Source organism: Rhinatrema bivittatum, chromosome 2, assembly GCF_901001135.1.
Source record: "Rhinatrema bivittatum chromosome 2, aRhiBiv1.1, whole genome shotgun sequence".
Lineage (NCBI taxonomy): Eukaryota > Metazoa > Chordata > Amphibia > Gymnophiona > Rhinatrematidae > Rhinatrema > Rhinatrema bivittatum.
The window spans coordinates 600,243,752-600,261,139 of NC_042616.1; the positions used below are offsets into that span (position 1 = coordinate 600,243,752).

Sequence of the window (17,388 nt, forward strand, 5' to 3'; positions counted from 1 at the left end):
CCTCCCCGACATCTCCATCAAACCCCTCCAGTTGCTGCAGAATGCAACTGCAAGGATTCTTACAAAGTCAAACAAAAGGGACCACATAACACCAATCCTTAAAAAACTTCATTGGCTCCCAGTCAAATTCAGAATCCTCTACAAGCTTCTATCAATTACTCACAAAGCCATTCTCAACATTGCCCCACTGGACCTCTCAACCCCCCTGCAAATCCATACTTCAACCCGTCCTCTTAGATTAGCGCAAAGAGACACTCTCAGAGCGCCTACAATCAAAACCTCCCTAGGCAGAAGAGCGCTTTCGGCCGCAGGCACCAAACAGTGGAATTTGCTTCCTCCCGAACTTAGACAAGAAAAATGCCCTACGACTTTCAAGAAGAGACTTAAGACGCTACTGTTCAGACAAGCCTTCTCATAACTGTCAAGGCCAACTCCATCACGGACGCACCTCCCAAGCGGAGAATCCTAAGCTCACCCTTTTACTCTGCCTAAGATATCCAGCACTGATTTTTGTCTCATTAAAGCAATGTTAACCCACATTCCTTCCATCCCCCACCTCTTCACCCCTTCCCTTAGATTTCTCCTTTTCACCCCATCTAGACAATTCATTTAGCTCTTAACAGTTCGATTTGTTATATTTCCCTTTACTTATGTTGTATCCAAGTTTCTCCCCCTGTTCTATGTAAGACAATTTTGTCACTGTTTGTTCAAGGTTGATATGTAAACCGGAGTGATAATTAACTCTGTTGACAATTGTTTTGTTTTGGGTTGGGGTTTTTTTTGCATCGCCACCAAATGCATTCATACAACCAGAGACTTCCCAAATCTGTCCTGGGGACCCCACAGCCAACTAGATTTTCAGGATATCCACAATTTTATTTTATTTATTTAAAAGATTTCTAGTTCACCAAATGCAACAACATTGTTCAGGGCAGATTTCAAGAAAACCTATAACCATCGCGATAGGTATATATAAAAAAAACCAAACAAACATTGAACCATTACATAAAACAAATAAACAGTACAGAATAAATAACAATCAAAACTGGGCAAACAACTCAGAAACAGCTCTTGTCTGAATGAATATGCATGAGGAATTAGCATAATCTAGGTCTCCAATGTAAGCAGATTTCTCTCCTGCATTTTCACTGTGGATATCCTGAAAACTCAAACGGCTGTGGGGTCCCCAGTATGGGTTTGGGAAGCCCTGTATTAAATGTGAAGATCATATCCATTGGGATTTAAAAAAAAAACAAAACCCACCACATCATAAATATTTTTCTGGTTAGCCCCAGCTCTGCAATAACCTGAATGGTTCTAATATAGATTTTCTGTTTAGGATAATGAATTGCTGACAGATTAGAATGTCAAGGGGGGGGGGGTGTGTGTGAGGGGAAGTCAGTACATACGGTGAATTTAAACTGTTTTGATGTTATACGAAAATCCGCCTTATGTATTGACTCCCCACTTCAAATTTCCACATTTAAGTTTAAAAGTTGTCTTCCACAGGAATCTTTGCTTGTCATCCAGTTGTAAAATTGTGAATGACATGAACACAGTCCCAAGAGGACTATATCCAATAATGCCAGTCGCTAAAAACAGGAAGACAAGTGGTCTGTAAAAATAACTATCAATAAGATCTCAATACTGCAATGCATCAACAGACTTAAACTTCCCCTCCCCTCCTCCCACACCGAGCTGTCAAACAGCACCATCTTGACTTGTTTTACCAGTCTTGATGTCTCCTTCAAGGTAACAGTTTTGCTTTCGCTCGCAGCTTAGCCACTTTCATAACTTAAATTATCTAGCAAAGCAGTGCAATATAGCCACTCACGTAGCTAAAGGGGCCTTCATGTCCTTACTTTCACTTGCATACATCAGTGAGGCAAGCCCCTGCAGGCGGTCTCCGGGAAAACCCAGCAGGTTGATGATTTTGAGCAGGTTTGGGGGCACCATGGATATGCAAAGATGAAAAAGTCCATATCCAAAGCTAACAGCACCTTTCAGCCTGTTCAGAGTGTCCTCCGTTACACCTTCATCGGCAACGTGGTTATCGTTTGCGGTGTCGGATGTCAAGGGCTCCTGAGATAGCTTCTTCTGATACATTTCCTGAAGGGCATTAATGTCCACGTAGCATTTATTGTAAATTTTCCAGGCTTTGCGCAGAATCCACCCACCTTTTATGTATGCTAGCAAGAAGAAGAAAAAAAAAAAAAAAAGGACATTCAAAACAAAAAAGACGAGATGCGTTAACTAGGTTATCCAAGATCCTGAATGTAGACCTCCAGAAACAGTGCACATCTCTCCTTCCCCCCCCCCCCCACTTCAACTTACCCACCTGTCATCTTTCAATAAATCCTAATGACCACTTAAAAAGCAGCAACAGAGACATCCCAGCTTACTTCAGGACAGTTTTGCTACGATTTTCTAGCAACGATGTAAGGATCCACAAAACTTCTGTACTTTATTTTTATCTAACAAATTAGTTTAAGACCCATGGTGTACAATACATTCCTTTTGCAAACATCCATGAGGTAATGGGACATTTTTATTACGAGACGTGCCTTTACTTATTCAGTTGACTGGCAGAGGAGCTCCTTAGTGTGTGAGCGTGTAACACACATACAGACATGAGGATCAAATTAACCAGCAAGCTGGATGCCTCTAATGCCACCCATAGTTTGCTGCCTCACTGCAAGTACAGTTCAGGCCATAAGATGTGCTCATTCAGCCCTGCTAAGCAAGGCAGAGACCCAACATTAAAAGCAACTGCACGCCAGTCCAGTTCAACCAAGCCTCCTTAAACAAAATAAAAGACGTATTTATTAAAAAAAAAAAAAAATTCTTTCTTCATCTTGAAGCTTGCACCAAATCTGATTTTCTCTAGGTTAAACACTTAGAAATCTTACCAGACAAGATAAAAAGAACCAGTTCTGAATGGGTGAAGTTTTGGGAGATAGAACATCACGCTATGCAAGGCAAGACAGAGGAGCTCCATTTATAAGGCTTTTACATTGAATTAACATATCCGAGTTGTATACATAGGCAGCACAACTAACCACTATATGGTGGACATGTGGGGAGAGTGATCTCTCGGTTCATATTAGTATCTCTGCTGCAGAGAACATTAAAACCTATGCATATGACCCAAACAGCAACTCTTCTACCAACAGCATCTTTGTGTATCTCTGACAGTTGCTAAAAATAAATAAATAAATAAATAAATAAAGTCTCTCTAATCTCCATCTATATTTTTTTCTTTTAGTAAAGATTTTCAGGATGTTTCTTACTTACTCTACTGGGGTTAGGCAGTCTCCTGCCAAAAGGCACCTGTGCACTGGGAGAGTTCTGATTCTACAGAGGACATTTCTTCCTAATACCCTATCTAGCACCTTGCCTCCATCTCATCACACCCCATGTTTCTTCATGCAGCAGGAGCCAGCCCTCGAGGTTTTACTAATATGTAACTTGCAATGCACCTGACAGTTCCTGCTTGACAAAGGAAAGCACGGCCAAGTAAACTTGGCAGTCTGCCACAATAATCTGCCTCTGAAGCCGATCCACCATGGACTGTGCAGACCTTCCAGCAGTCACCTGTTTGGGGGAAAAAAAAAAAAAGACAAGAATTAAATAGAAGTTGCTGTATTCACTGCTCAATAGGCCAGAGAAAGGAAGAAGAATATTCCTGTCCCCAAAAGGTTTTGTTCTAACAAGAGTGGATTATCTCCTGTATCTCGAAACATCCAGCCTTTGCCCAAAATTAAACCCACCATGAGCAAGATACTGAAATGTAGCTCAGCTCCTATTCCACATTCTTTTTTTTCTTTTTTTAATGCTGCTCCTTTTTCAGCCAAACTTATTTCATTAATGAAAACATTTTTGTGTGATGTAGTGCAAACAGGCAAGCAGCCCAGATAAGGCAAAGGCAGCAAATTCAATAATTTAAAGGCTTTTTATGTATTATCAAAGTTGCACAAGAACAATGTTAAAAAAAAAAATGCAGAAAATTTGATTTTTAAAAAGGCTGGTGAGCAAGAATCAAATGCTTTGTCAATCACAGGACACTGGTACTGGATCAAACTTTTACACATCAGCTGTTTCTGTCTAGTGTTGTCAAGCACTGGAAAGAATCAGGAAGTTGATGTTTAGACACAAGAGTCCAATTTTATCCTAATCTCAGGCAGTGCCTCCGCAGCGCCAAGCCTGGACAGTGCAGCCAGTTTTTTTCCTTCTTCTTTGAAGGAAGCACAGATGTATCTTCGATCAGCCAGATAGTGCACCCCTGAATTAGGGAGCTGTGTGAATAGAACTACATGCAAAACCTTATTGCCTGGGTGTATGCATACATGCACTGGGACAACTCATGAATTTTCAGAGAGGACTTATGCACATTAGTAGGCTTTGAAAATGTTGGCTATCAAAGCACAGACTTTAGCCCAACGTGGGCTGTGAAAAATCCCTAAATTTTAACCCGCTTTGAGCTTTTCTGCAAAAGAGGGATATCAAGCTCCACAAATTAAAAAAAAAAAATATATATATATATGCACAAGCTGTGCAAATGCTGACAGGTGATAAAAGCAAAATTTTTCCACTTTGAAAATAATTATATACAGTGCGTATCGGATCAAATATCTAACCAAGCAGTGTGTCTGTCTCAGAGAAACATGCCCATGTTTATACTTCAGTAAGTGCTTCAGGGGAGCTCATAATGAATTATTTATAGAAAATAGCAAAGTTAGCACAATAGCATTTTTTTTTAATAGTATTACATAGGGCCACGAGCCAAAGCACATTTACTAACATAAAGCAGGTCCAATATGAGGAGAAAGAGTCTAAGCCAGGAATCCCAACCACAAAGGCAGAGGGAGTTAAAGTGACTTGCCTAAGATCACAGCGAGAGAGTCTGCAAAGAGGAGAGCTGTGAATTCATGTCCCAGGACTTCTTCCTGAATCACAGCCCAGTGGTCCTCAACCCAGTCCTCGGGATGCTCAGCTTGTTGGATTTTCTGGATAATCTACACTGAAAATGCATGAGATTGATTTGCATACAATGAAGGTAGGGCATGCAAATCTATCTCATGCATACTTACTGTAGATATCCTGAAAACCCAACTGAGTGGGTGTATTCTGACGACTGGGTTGAGAACCCCTGTAACTACCCTCTAACTCTTCCCTCCACGGTTTCACAGGTATAGCAAAGAGACACCAGCTTGTCAATTTACTTAAGCGCCATTTCAACCAGGATGCAAGTCAAATGTCTGATGCAGGGAGTGTAAACTCCTTTGCCTGGTACAAGTCATACTACAGTACAAGATTACATTCCCCTCCCCATCCACACCCAATGTGATCTTGTATGCTTCTGGCAAATTTTTTTGAAGCTCAGACGAGGCACAATGAACTGCTAGCTGATGTTGCTACAAAAAAGAAAAAGCACTAAACTGCTCTTTGGGTTTTATTGACAAGTGTGTGCACCGCCCTGACTTAGTCCTAGTGAAATTACTTCTCAAAACAAGTATTGCCAGTGTTACTGTGGAACATTGAAAATGTTAACAGACCACCATTATTCTGTGAACCAGACCACGTATTGCTCCCAAAACACGACCTCTTTATAGAGTAAAAATGTAAATGTTAAATTTTCAAAGACCAAGAGGGAAGGGTGTTTGTCTTAGAAATCCTGCTTGCCTCTGGATGATGTAATGCATTAGGCAGAACAGTGGCTGCCGCGGTGTGTAATGGCGAGACAAGTCAGGCTGAAAGCCTGCCAGGGTGCTGAAATAATTTTCCAATAAAATTATCTGTCAGGCTTTCCAAAGCACAACTTCTACTATGATTGAAAGGGGCAGGATTTAGGATGTCATGCTTCGGCGATTGCTGAGCCACGTGGCTACTATAACTAATTAATAACCCTCTTGATGCCAAAAAAATGCAGTTTGTGTGTAGTGACCATATAACTTCAGAATGAAGCAAGGGAAATTTCATGTGTACCCCCGCAGTCAACAGCCATCACATTAAAAGATATTTCCATTGCCATCAATCACCGTAAATTGCCTGTAAAGGCTAAAACAATCAGTAAAACAAATTAACTGTTAAAGATTTCTTATAAAACTAGTCAATTAAAGAGGTAATTTTTAAAAAGCTTGCATAAGAAAGTAAGCAAAAATGCATGCAAGTTACACCAGTTTTCAAAGCATACTTAACGTGTGTGTGTGTGTTTGCTTTGAAAATTATTGTACCACAACTACTTGCACACAGTTAGATCAGCTAAAAATGAATGCAAAATGTTTTCAGGAGTTTCACATACACACTTCTAAACATCCAAAAATGTGTGGTAAGTGCTAATTCTCTTCAACCCTGCCCCAGGAACATCTCCACTCAGAATGGGTAAACTTACACGCAAACTTATGTCAAAGTTTCTAGAACTTTGACTTGGCACACTAAGTGTGCTCATCATGCCTTATACCATGCATCTAAGAGAAGGGTCTGATGGGAAACCCTCAGAACCCTCGGAGGAGGACTCTGAGGTATCATCCCCCCAGGGTTCATAAGAACCCTTATCCTCACTGAAAGCAACAAGGGATGAAGCCCTAGGTGTTTCATCCAGAGGTGCAGGCACCAGCAAAGCTAGACAGAGGGGCTACAGGCCTCAGCATCTCTGCCAGCCTGGGCGCAGCTTCTGCCTCCAAGTAACAGGCAATGACCACCATAAATCGCTAGGAGGCGGCTATAGTGCCTCAATGAGCACTGATGCCATCCTGATGCCAATTGGGTCAGTAACACTCTGATGAGCACATTGAGATTCTCCAGCAGCAGTTCCAGGTCGGATGGTACCAGCTCCGGTGCCACAGGACAGATGCCCTGCAGCACCCGTTCCACCTCCAGCTGGATTCACTGCTCTAGCACCTTCTCGAATGGTGGCAATGCCAACACCAACTGGGAGGAAAGAAGGGTGACCAGATCTTCTTTGGAACAATAAGGCTGATCAGTGACTCGCATGAGGTCTGATGGAGACCATCATGGACTCACATGAGGAAATTTCTGATCTATTAGTTAAAATCTGTAACCTATCATTAAAATCATCCATTGTTCCTGAAGACTGGAGGGTGGCCAATATAACCCCAATATTTAAAAAAGGCTCCAGGGGCGATCCGGGTAACTATAGACCAGTGAGCCTGACTTCAGTGCCAGGAAAAATAGTGGAAACTATTCTCAAGATCAAAATCGTAGAGCATATAGAAAGACATGGTTTAATGGAACACAGTCAACATGGATTTACCCAAGGGAAGTCTTGCCTAACAAATCTGCTTCATTTTTTTGAAGGGGTTAATAAACATGTGGATAAAGGTGAACCGGTAGATGTAGTGTATTTGGATTTTCAGAAGGCGTTTGACAAAGTCCCTCATGAGAGGCTTCTACGAAAACTAAAAAGTCATGGGATAGGAGGCGATGCCCTTTCATGGATTACAAACTGGTTAAAAGACAGGAAACAGAGAGTAGGATTAAATGGTCAATTTTCTCAGTGGAAAAGGGTAAAACAGTGGAGTGCCTCAGGGATCTGTACTTGGACTGGTGCTTTTCAATATATATATATAAATGATCTGGAAAGGAATAAGACGAGTGAAGTTATCAAATTTGCGGATGATACAAAATTATTCAGAGTAGTTAAATCACAAACAGATTGTGATAAATTGCAGGAAGACCTTGTGAGACTGGGAAATTGGGCATCGAAATGGCAGATGAAATTTAATGTGGACAAGTGCAAGGTGTTGTTGCATATAGGGAAAAGTAACCCTTGCTGTAGTTACACGATGTTAGGTTCCATATTAGGAGCTATCACCCAGGAAAAAGATCTAAGCATCATAGTGGATAATACTTTAAAATTGTCGGCTCAGTGTGCTGCAGCAGTCAAAAAGCAAACAGAATGATAGGAACTATTAGGAAGGGAATGGTTAAAAAAACGGAAAATGTCATAATGCCTCTATATCGCTCCATGATGAGACAGCACCTTGAATACTGTGTTCAATTCTGGTCGCCGCATCTCAAAAAAGATATAGTTGTGATGGAAAAGGTACAGAGAAGGGCAACCAAAATGATAAAGGGGATGGAACAGCTCCCCTATGAGGAGAGGCTGAAGAGGTTAGGGCTGTTCAGCTTGGAGAGGAGATGGCTGAAGGGGGATATGATAGAGGTCTTTAAGATCATGAGAGGTTTTGAATGAGTAGATGTGAATTGGTTATTTACACTTTCGAATAATAGAAGGACTAGGGGGCATTCCATGAAGTTAGCAAGTAGCACATTTAAGACTAATCGGAGAAAATTCTTTTTCACTCAACACACAATTAAGCTCTGGAATTTGTTGCCAGAGGATGTGGTTAGTGCAGTTAGTGTAGCTGGGTTCAAAAAAGGTTTCGCTAAGTTCTTGGAGAAGTCCATTAACTGCTATTAATCAAGTTTGCTTAGGGAATAGCCATTGCTATTAATTGCATCAGTAGCATGGGATCTTCGTAGTGTTTGGATAATTGCCAGGTTCTTGTGGCCTGGTTTGGCCTCTGTTGGAAATAGGATGCTGGGCTTGATGGACCCTTGGTCTGACCCAGCATGGCAATTTCTTATGTTCTTATGTTCAGAGTCTTCTTTATAGAACACTGAACTGAAGTATGTAATATTTCTGCCATATCTTCACCTCTCTCCACACATTTATTCTTTTCACATTTCAATTTCACTATACCACTTCGGACCTTTCTCTAATGTATCTGAAAAATGGTTTTATCACCTTGCTTTACCTCTGTGGCAATCTTTTCTTCCGCCTGACTTTTTGCTTTCTTGATTACTTTCTTAGTCTCACCAGATATTCTTCCCTGTGTTCCTCTTTTTGGGATCCTTTATATTTCTTGAATGCTGTCTTTTTGCTTGTATTATATCAGACACCTCCTTTGAGAACCAGATAGGTTTCTTATTTCTCTCTTGCTTTTGTTAACTTTTCTAATATATAGATTTGTTGCCTTTGTAATTGCTCCATTTAGTTTGTCCCACTGTTCCACCTCTCTCATTTTTCCCAGTCTTCTGTTCTACCTCCAGGTACTTCCCCATTTCAACAAAGTCCGTATTTTTGAAATTCAAAACTCGGGTCTTCGTGCGACTTCTCCATATCCTATTTACGATATCAAACCATACAGTTTGATGATCACTGGTGCTGAAGTGGTCCAACTGACTCCCTCACAAGCTTACTTTGAATGTAGCAAAGATTTACTATGAGTTTTTGCTTCTAAGGTAAGCTTTTCAAATTCTCTCTTTGCCTTCCTTATCAATGCTTTGCATTTAGCTTGACAATATGCTGTTTCCTGTTTTCTTCATTTGTATCCCTTTTCCATTTCTTGAAAGATGCTCTTTTATCTGTTATAGCCTCTCTCACTTCACCTTTTAACCGTGCCATAAGTCGTTTAGCCTCCCTTCCGCCATTTCTAATGTGTGGAATATATCTGGTCTGGGCTTCCAAGATGGTATTTTTAAACCACAGTAAATGAGTTTAAAGATTGTGTTTAAGGCAGGAAAATGTCCATTACAGATGGACCCGAACTCTGCTACTGTTCTCTTGGTTCATCCCATGACCAAGTGAATTGTTAAATTACAGACAGACGTCCCCACAAAAACAGCAGCCTAGGGCACGGAAAATGGTGGAACTGTGCAAATCTCAAAGAAGCCGCAGTCGGTTTGCTTCCCTAAGTACAGCCTCGTCTGCCACACCAGGAATAAAGTTGAGCTCTAGCTCATCTAAAATATCTCCCCAAACAGGCCAAATCCTCAGGGGTCAAGTAAACCATAGCTACCATGCGTCAAAGAAAAGGAGGCACCACTCTGCAGAAGCCCAAAAAAAGCACAGAGCCTAGAGTGCATCTGCACAGTCTATGCATGGTGCATCGGTGCCATTAACGCACAAGACTCCATTCTATGCTGTCAATGCACAAGACTTCATCGGCTTCATCCAAGAACAAACCTGTATTGGTTCCATCAGCGCATAAGATCCCATTGCCATTGAGCTTCAGAACATCGGTCAATGCATTTTCCCATTAAACCACTGAAAGCAATGATGCATTCTACTGCAAATCTTCCTTCGCAGCTCTATGCTTGTGGGTCAGGGCAAGCTTGTCACAGGAGCAGAAGGGGATAGGATCCCCCTTTCACCACCGATTATTAGAGCATACTCACCATTGAAATTGCTGTCACAGGCACTGCATCTAGAAATGCCAGATCCTATTTGCTCTCTGGTGCCTTTTATATCCATTCTGCCTCCAGTTCAAATTCTACAAAGTCCAGAAGAATTGCAATATTCCATTCTAGTAACATATGATGTTCCACTACCTACACTAGATCAGAGGACACGTCAGCCACTAAGTAGGTGAAAGATTTACCTCATTAGTGGCTAAAGATAAGGAGGGTCAAATACAACCTTTCCTTTCCAATCTGTCATCTTTTCTTCTATGACAGAGAGTCCTGGAATCCCCACTACCTGTAGAGTCTCCATTAGATCCCCCCCCCCATAAGGGGCTCCCTGCCCATGGCATTTGCATGCAACAGACTTTAGCCACTCCAAGGATGTGCACCAGGAGTTCTCTCCTCCAAGACGACAGAGGATCCCTCTTCAATCACCAGATTCAACACTGGAGTCCTGGATCAGTGTTCCCTCGCCTCTAGAAGGGGATCAACGGGAATTCTCACCAATCCCCTCCAGATTTCTGGACAAATTAGGTAAAGCCCTTGGAGGGAATGTACATAAGGGCAAATATCCTCATGCAGATATCTTGTGTTTCCTCCAGACTCTGGAAGCTCCAGTGGACCCAGCAGTGATCCGGGTTCATCATATCTTGCAAGATTTATAAATAAGAATGTGAGAAAATCCCATTTCCTGTGCTCCAATAGCAAGAAAACTTGACCTTCAGTACAGAGTTAAAAAAAAAAAATCCTCAAGCTTTGGAATAGTACAATTACCTCACCAATTAGTAGTGGTAAAATCCACTCTTAAAACAGTGAAGAAAATATATTCATTGTACCACTACAAAAAGATCCCAGGCTCCTGGACAATTTTGGCAAAAAGATGTTTCAAATCTCCATATTTAATGCATGGATAACTGCTCATCAATTCTACATGGTCCGGTACTTACATGATTGTACACAAACTGAAACAGTTTTATACAGCTGGCGATAGCGGAATTGCATGCACTCAACCACTATTGGATGCCAAAGAGTGTATACGCCACCTTCTTCAACCTGCCTACAAGGCACTTGATACCACCTCATGCTCCTTGTCGAACTCCATTGCAGCCTGCCAAGTGGCCTGGTTGAGAGCCAGTACCCTAACTTGGCAAGGTTCATGAAAAGTTGGCAGACATGCTCTGCCTCAGGATAACCTCTTCAGAGAAAAGCTTAGAGAAACAATGGCTCACATAAAGGAACAGCACGTGGCAGTGCAGTTCCTCTCCATGGGACCAGAACAGCAGTCTTCTGCAAGGCATCCAATTCTATGCAAGCCCTTGTTTTCTACAGATGTCCCCTTCTGACAATTCCAAGTCTATGGGATGTAGTTTTTACTTCCGTAATATCACTACAAAAACCGAATCTCTAAGAAATCACATGCCAGGTGGTAGTCAAACAATACACAATCCACTAACATGTAACTATCGCACCTCAAAGTTCACAATAGTGGTATTTGAATAGTGATGACCTCATACTGGGCGTCATCGTAAGTGCTGTCGCATATTTAACTCAGCCATTCTGTATAATCACTGGTCATTCATATCTTTTATCTTTTTCATGTGTGTGCAATCCAAACTAATAAAACAGAATTTTGTTGTGCAAAAAATTCTGTTATTGTTTCTCTAATGTAGTATTCATCAAATTTTATCAAATTTCAAGAAAAGGAAACCTTCAACGTGATTCTCACAGATTAATAAAGCTCATGTATGTACTTTTGCTAGATTTATAAGTTATTAAACATCCACTTAGCTGTGTTCTTTCAAAGGCAAATGCAGATGCAATACGTAACCGGAAAATGGTAGAAAGGAGCTGAACAAACAGACATGTATCAATAACCGACTTGCCCCATGAAGAAGGTATTCATCCGAAACACGGACTATAATCGGGCATTCAGTTTATGAAGCTTCGATGGAAACTGGGCGATACATTGCATCTGCATTTGCCTTTGAAAGAAACCTCAGGGAATACATTAGTTTTTGACGCTATAACACAGCTAAGTGGATGCTTAATAACTTATAAATCTAGCAAAAGTACATACATGAACTTTATTAATCTGTGAGAATCACATTGAAGGTTTTCTTTTCTTGAAATGTGATAAAATTTGATGAACACTATCTGTTATACTCTTCTCCTAAATTTTCATCAGCTAAACATGGGCCTCGTTGGGGGTCCATCCTAACTCTTTTCCTCCGGATAGCTATAAGTCATCACTCCTCTGGATACTGACGATCCACTGGTTCCTTCACAGTGAAGGGACCTCTCCCTTTATTTAATCAATCAATTCCACAATTCCAAAAATATGTGCAATGAGGATTAACATTCATAATACAATTAAAAACAAACAATTCACACAATTAAAAGTAATACATACAAAATAAGACATTACTGCAAAGCTTTTATAGGAAGATTTCTAAAGAGTAGGGGCAGCACAAGAGAAAGCTCGAACCCACGATGACTAACTTAAAAACAATCAGGGAAGGAATAATAAAAATATATTATCTACTGACTACAAAGTTCTCTTCTGCACATATAACAATAACTTGTTCACTAAATTTCAAGTATCAGAGTAAAGCAACTTGTGTATCACAACTATTTAATTTTCAGCTGCCATCTGATTGGTAGGCAATAAAGAGTCAGAGAAAGGTGTAATGTGCTCAGATACTAAATTCCCACACAATTTTACGGCAGCATTTTATACCAGCTGGAGTGCACAAAAACTATTTTTTGCCAGACTAATATACAAGCTATTTCAAAAGTCTAGCTGGCAAAACTCTGAAGCATAGATCAACAATGATTTGGGGGTAATAAATTTGTCAGAGGTCTCAACTTCAGCTTGTAAAATGCCCTTATCACTGATTTCAGATGAGGCCTTATCGTTAGTTACAAATCTAAAATGGCCTCAAGTCTTCTAGACTCAGACACAACATTTAACGGTTCTTGCTTATAATCTATGGTATCTAAACTACATGGTAATGCTTTTCTCCCTACCCTTATTAACAAGGTTTTCCGAATGCTCGGAGATAGCATGCTGCAGTTCAATCAATTATTTACAATTTGCATACATTCCTGAAAAAAAAATATCTGGACAGCTCTCTAATGTTTCACAAGGAACGAATGTTTATTTTATTTATTTAACGTATTTATATACCGTTTACCAATATAAATATTGATCAAAACGGTTTACAGCAATGTACTTATAATCGAAGATCTCTGAAAATAAAAAACTAAAGTAAAATAAACTAAATAAAAAATAAAAATAAATGTTGATGTTAGAGAAGCAAAGAGAATAACAGAGTCCCTAGTTAATGGGTACTCAAGAGCTCAAAGAAATCAGCATCAAAATAAGTTAGGGAGAGTGAAAAGAAACTCCCTTATCCAGAATAAAAGTCTCCATGGAGGTATGAAGACAAACAGAAAAATCAGTGGACAGCCATGGGCATGCTGCCCCTGAAGAGGAAACAAAATTTACACTAGAAAATTGTGATCTGGCTTTATATACCACAGGAACTTACCAAATACTCTCTTCCATGTGGGGGAGCTATACACCCACACCATTGCTCTGTTTCCTCCCACAAAAGACTGTTCAACTCTGAACTGGTAGAGAACCAAAGCGATCTCTACACAGCACTACCCAGAGGAGAGGCACAAGATCACCAAAGATTGTGGGTTCTCAAAATCGTGGCATTTGGATATCACCTGCATTTCTCCCAGCTTCCTGCACTCTCTCACCACTCTGCCCTTCAGTCTGGATCTGTCTCACTCGACACAGCTCCACCTGGAAGTGGAGTTACTCCTTGAACAATGAGAGCAATAGAATCTGCTCCTCCCTCTCTCTCCATGGCCAGGGGTTCTAACTTCATGCTACTTCCTCATTCCCAAGAGATCTGGGGGACTGAGACCAGATTTAAGAAGCCTCAACAAGCATATACCTTCCCAGGAGAAAGTCTAAACAAATTCCTTCCACACAATCCTCCCTTTCATCCAGAAAGGGAAATGGATGTATGCTCTGGATCTAAAAGATGCTTATGCTCACATTCTCATCCACCCCTTCCACTGGCAATACCTACATTTTATGCTGGATTCTTCTCATTATCAGTACAAAGTTCTTCCCTTTGGCCTCTCAGCCATACTGAGAGACGTCACAAAATTCCTAGCTTTGGTAGCAGCACAACCTTGCCATCTGGGCATCCAGATCTTCCCTTACCTGGACGACAGACTAGTGACAGTAAATTCCCAAGGAGTTCTAATCTTACTGCAGAAATTGATACGCCTATTGCAGTCGCTCTGCTTCCTTGTGAATTTCAAGAAACGGACTGATTCCCTCCCAGAAAATCCAGTTCATTGGGGCATGGATAAATTCTCTGCAGGAAAGGGCTTTCCTTCCTTTGGATCAAGCATAAATTCTCCAGACACTGGCTTACAGATTGCTCAACATTCACCAGTCAACTGCCAAAGAAGTGCTAGTTGTTCTTGGTCACATGGCGCATCAATCAACATAGTATCTGACCTGCCTGCATATATGTCTCCTACAGTGGGACCTTCGCTTCCAACAGGACCAGCTTACTCAGCCCTTAAACAGAATGGAGATTTCAACAGAAATGAAGCAAGAACTGAGTTGGTATCTTGATCCCTTCATTCTGCAACAAGAAATACCACTGCTTCAAACTCTTCACCATGTGACTTTAGTAACGAATGTCTTCACAAAAGGTTGGGGGCCCACACAGGCCCCTTTCAAACTCAAGTTACATGATCATTCCTGAAGAAACAATTTCAAATCAATTTCCACAAGTTGAGAGCAAGAGACATTCTACAACTTTCACTCACCTCCTTCAAGACAAGGACATTCTCATCCAAACAGACAAGAACAGGTTGCCATGTTCTATGTAAACAAACAAGGCGACACAAGTACTTGGACACTCTGCCAAGAAGAGATAAAAATATGTGAACTGGCATGCAGACATCAAGCTGTACTGCAAAGTAAACCTCCCCAGAATCTCCAACATGTTCGCAGATTGCCTCAGCAGAATTTTGTCTGCACGCATGGTCCCGTCAGCAATCTATAGCCAACAGACTGTTCAATCTCTGAGGATTTCCAACAATTGACCTGTACATCAGAACAAAATAGAAAACTAGAAAAGTTTTGTGCCATTTTTCCCAGCAAATTCAGATCTGCTCAGGGTGCTTTTCTACCCGACTGGAATGTACATTTTATGTTTGCTTTTCCATCAGTGCAGGAACGGTACAAAAAGTATTAAAAGACCAAGCTTGTCTGATCCTCATAGCTCCAGTATGACCCAGAGAAGTTTGGTTCACATATGTAAGTACAGCTCTCCAGTTATCCTCTGATATCTCTCAGATCAGATCCATGCTCATTAACTCAAGAAGAGGGAAGTTTGTTTCATCCAAACCTTTACTCTCTCAGCTTGACAGCTTGGATGTTGAATGCTCAATGATAAAAGACTTACCTTAACTAAAGAAACAGAACATTTTAGTGACTGCCAGAAACTTTCAACTAGAAGATCTTACAGTTTCAAATTAGAAAGGTTTTCCACACAACTTGAATCTGTTCGCATGCAAACCAGAAGAGTAAGAGGTGCATTTTAAAAGTGGTGTTCGCACTAAAAGGTCCATACACATGAGTATCTGGGCCGCATGCAATGCATATTTTAAAAGCTGGAAATTATGCGTGTATATACGCAGGCACGAGTTTAAAAAAACAAAAGGGGGCAGAGCTAAGGCGTGTCTTGGGTGTTCTGTGACAGGCACAGCAGTTATACGTGTAAATCTGTATTTTAAATACGGCGGCCCCAGCATGCGGCAGCTCGTTAGCCATGTATATTTACTGCTGCTCCTGACGACGTGTAAGTCTGCAGAAATCGCTTTTTAGGTCTAACATGCCAGGGTGAGGAGTGCAGACTAAAGAACCAGAAGAGTCTGAATGACCTCGAGATAAGACTGGGCAAACCGGTAGACTAATTAGTAAAACTGACAATGACCTTCACACATAAGCATGTTTTAAAATTTGCTTACCTGTGCGCATTAAAGCTGACAAAGTCCTAAGAAAGATATGCAAAGTACGTTTGCTCAAGTAACAGCAGGAGCACACATGTGCGCGTTAGGTGTATTTTAAATCATACACGTGCAACTGCGTGCATGATTTAAAATTCCAGCATATATCCACTCGTACACCCATGTGTGTGTATGGGCACCTACGTGCTTGTTTTAAAGTTACCGTCTTACTGAATTACTTGCTCTCACTTTCTGAATCAGGCCCTGCCACCTTATCAGTAAAAGTGAGTCTCGGTGCCATGTAGCAGTTTACCACGGTCAAACCATTGATTAGCGTCCAAATTCATGAAAGGCTTATAGCATACTAAACCACCAGCTGTGAAATCTCCCAGTCCGTAGGATCTGAATGTGATCTTGGCACAATTGATGAAGCTGCCCTTTGAACTGTTGGAGACTACCTCATTAAAGTTTCTAACATGAAAAGAAATATTCCTGACACCAGCAAGCTCAGCTAGAAGAGTCAGAGAACTGCAGGCTTTATTTAGTTCAATATCCTCCTTATATGCAATTCTTTCACAATAGGTGGTGCTCCGCACCCACCGTTTCTATCAAAGATTGCATCAGCTTTCCATATTAATCAAACCATCATGCCAACTACAGTATATGTTCTTCCCGAAACTTCATGCACATAAAGGCATACCTTAGATTGTAAACTGGCCTTGGCTTACTACAAGAGAAGAACTCAGCCTCATCCAACTTCTCAACTTTTTGTCTCTTACAATCCCAATAGATTGGGCATAGCAGTAGCCAAACGTACACTGTCCAAATGGCTGGCAGTCTGCATCACATACTGCTATAACCTAGCAGGTCTTCAAATGACAGACACTGTCAAGGCTCATCAAGTTAGAATCATGGCTGCATCAGTGGCTCATTTGCGAGCCGTACCTCTTGAAGACACCTGCAAAGCTGCAACAAGGTCATTAGTACACACCTTTATGCCCCATTAGTATCTGGACAATCTTTCAAAGAGTGACGATAAATTTGGACAAGCAGTTTTGTGTAGCCTGTTCGGCCACTAGTCTACTCTTCACAGTGGGGTCTGGGTTGCTTATTCAATCAAAACTCCGTAGC

The 17,388-nt window shown here is 41.0% G+C and overlaps 1 protein-coding gene across 1 annotated transcript in view; it reads right to left on the minus strand.

Annotated features, from left to right (window-relative positions):
* The window catches only part of TTC39C (tetratricopeptide repeat domain 39C), a 184,433-nt gene that overhangs the window by 76,730 nt on the left and 90,315 nt on the right, over positions 1–17,388 (minus strand). Inside the window, exons 4-5 of the mRNA XM_029591144.1 lie at positions 3,480–3,594; positions 1,835–2,189 (exon numbers count right to left, since the gene is read on the minus strand). Of these exons, the coding sequence (XP_029447004.1) occupies positions 1,835–2,189; positions 3,480–3,594 (470 nt within the window). The remainder of the gene's footprint in view (positions 1–1,834; positions 2,190–3,479; positions 3,595–17,388) is intronic.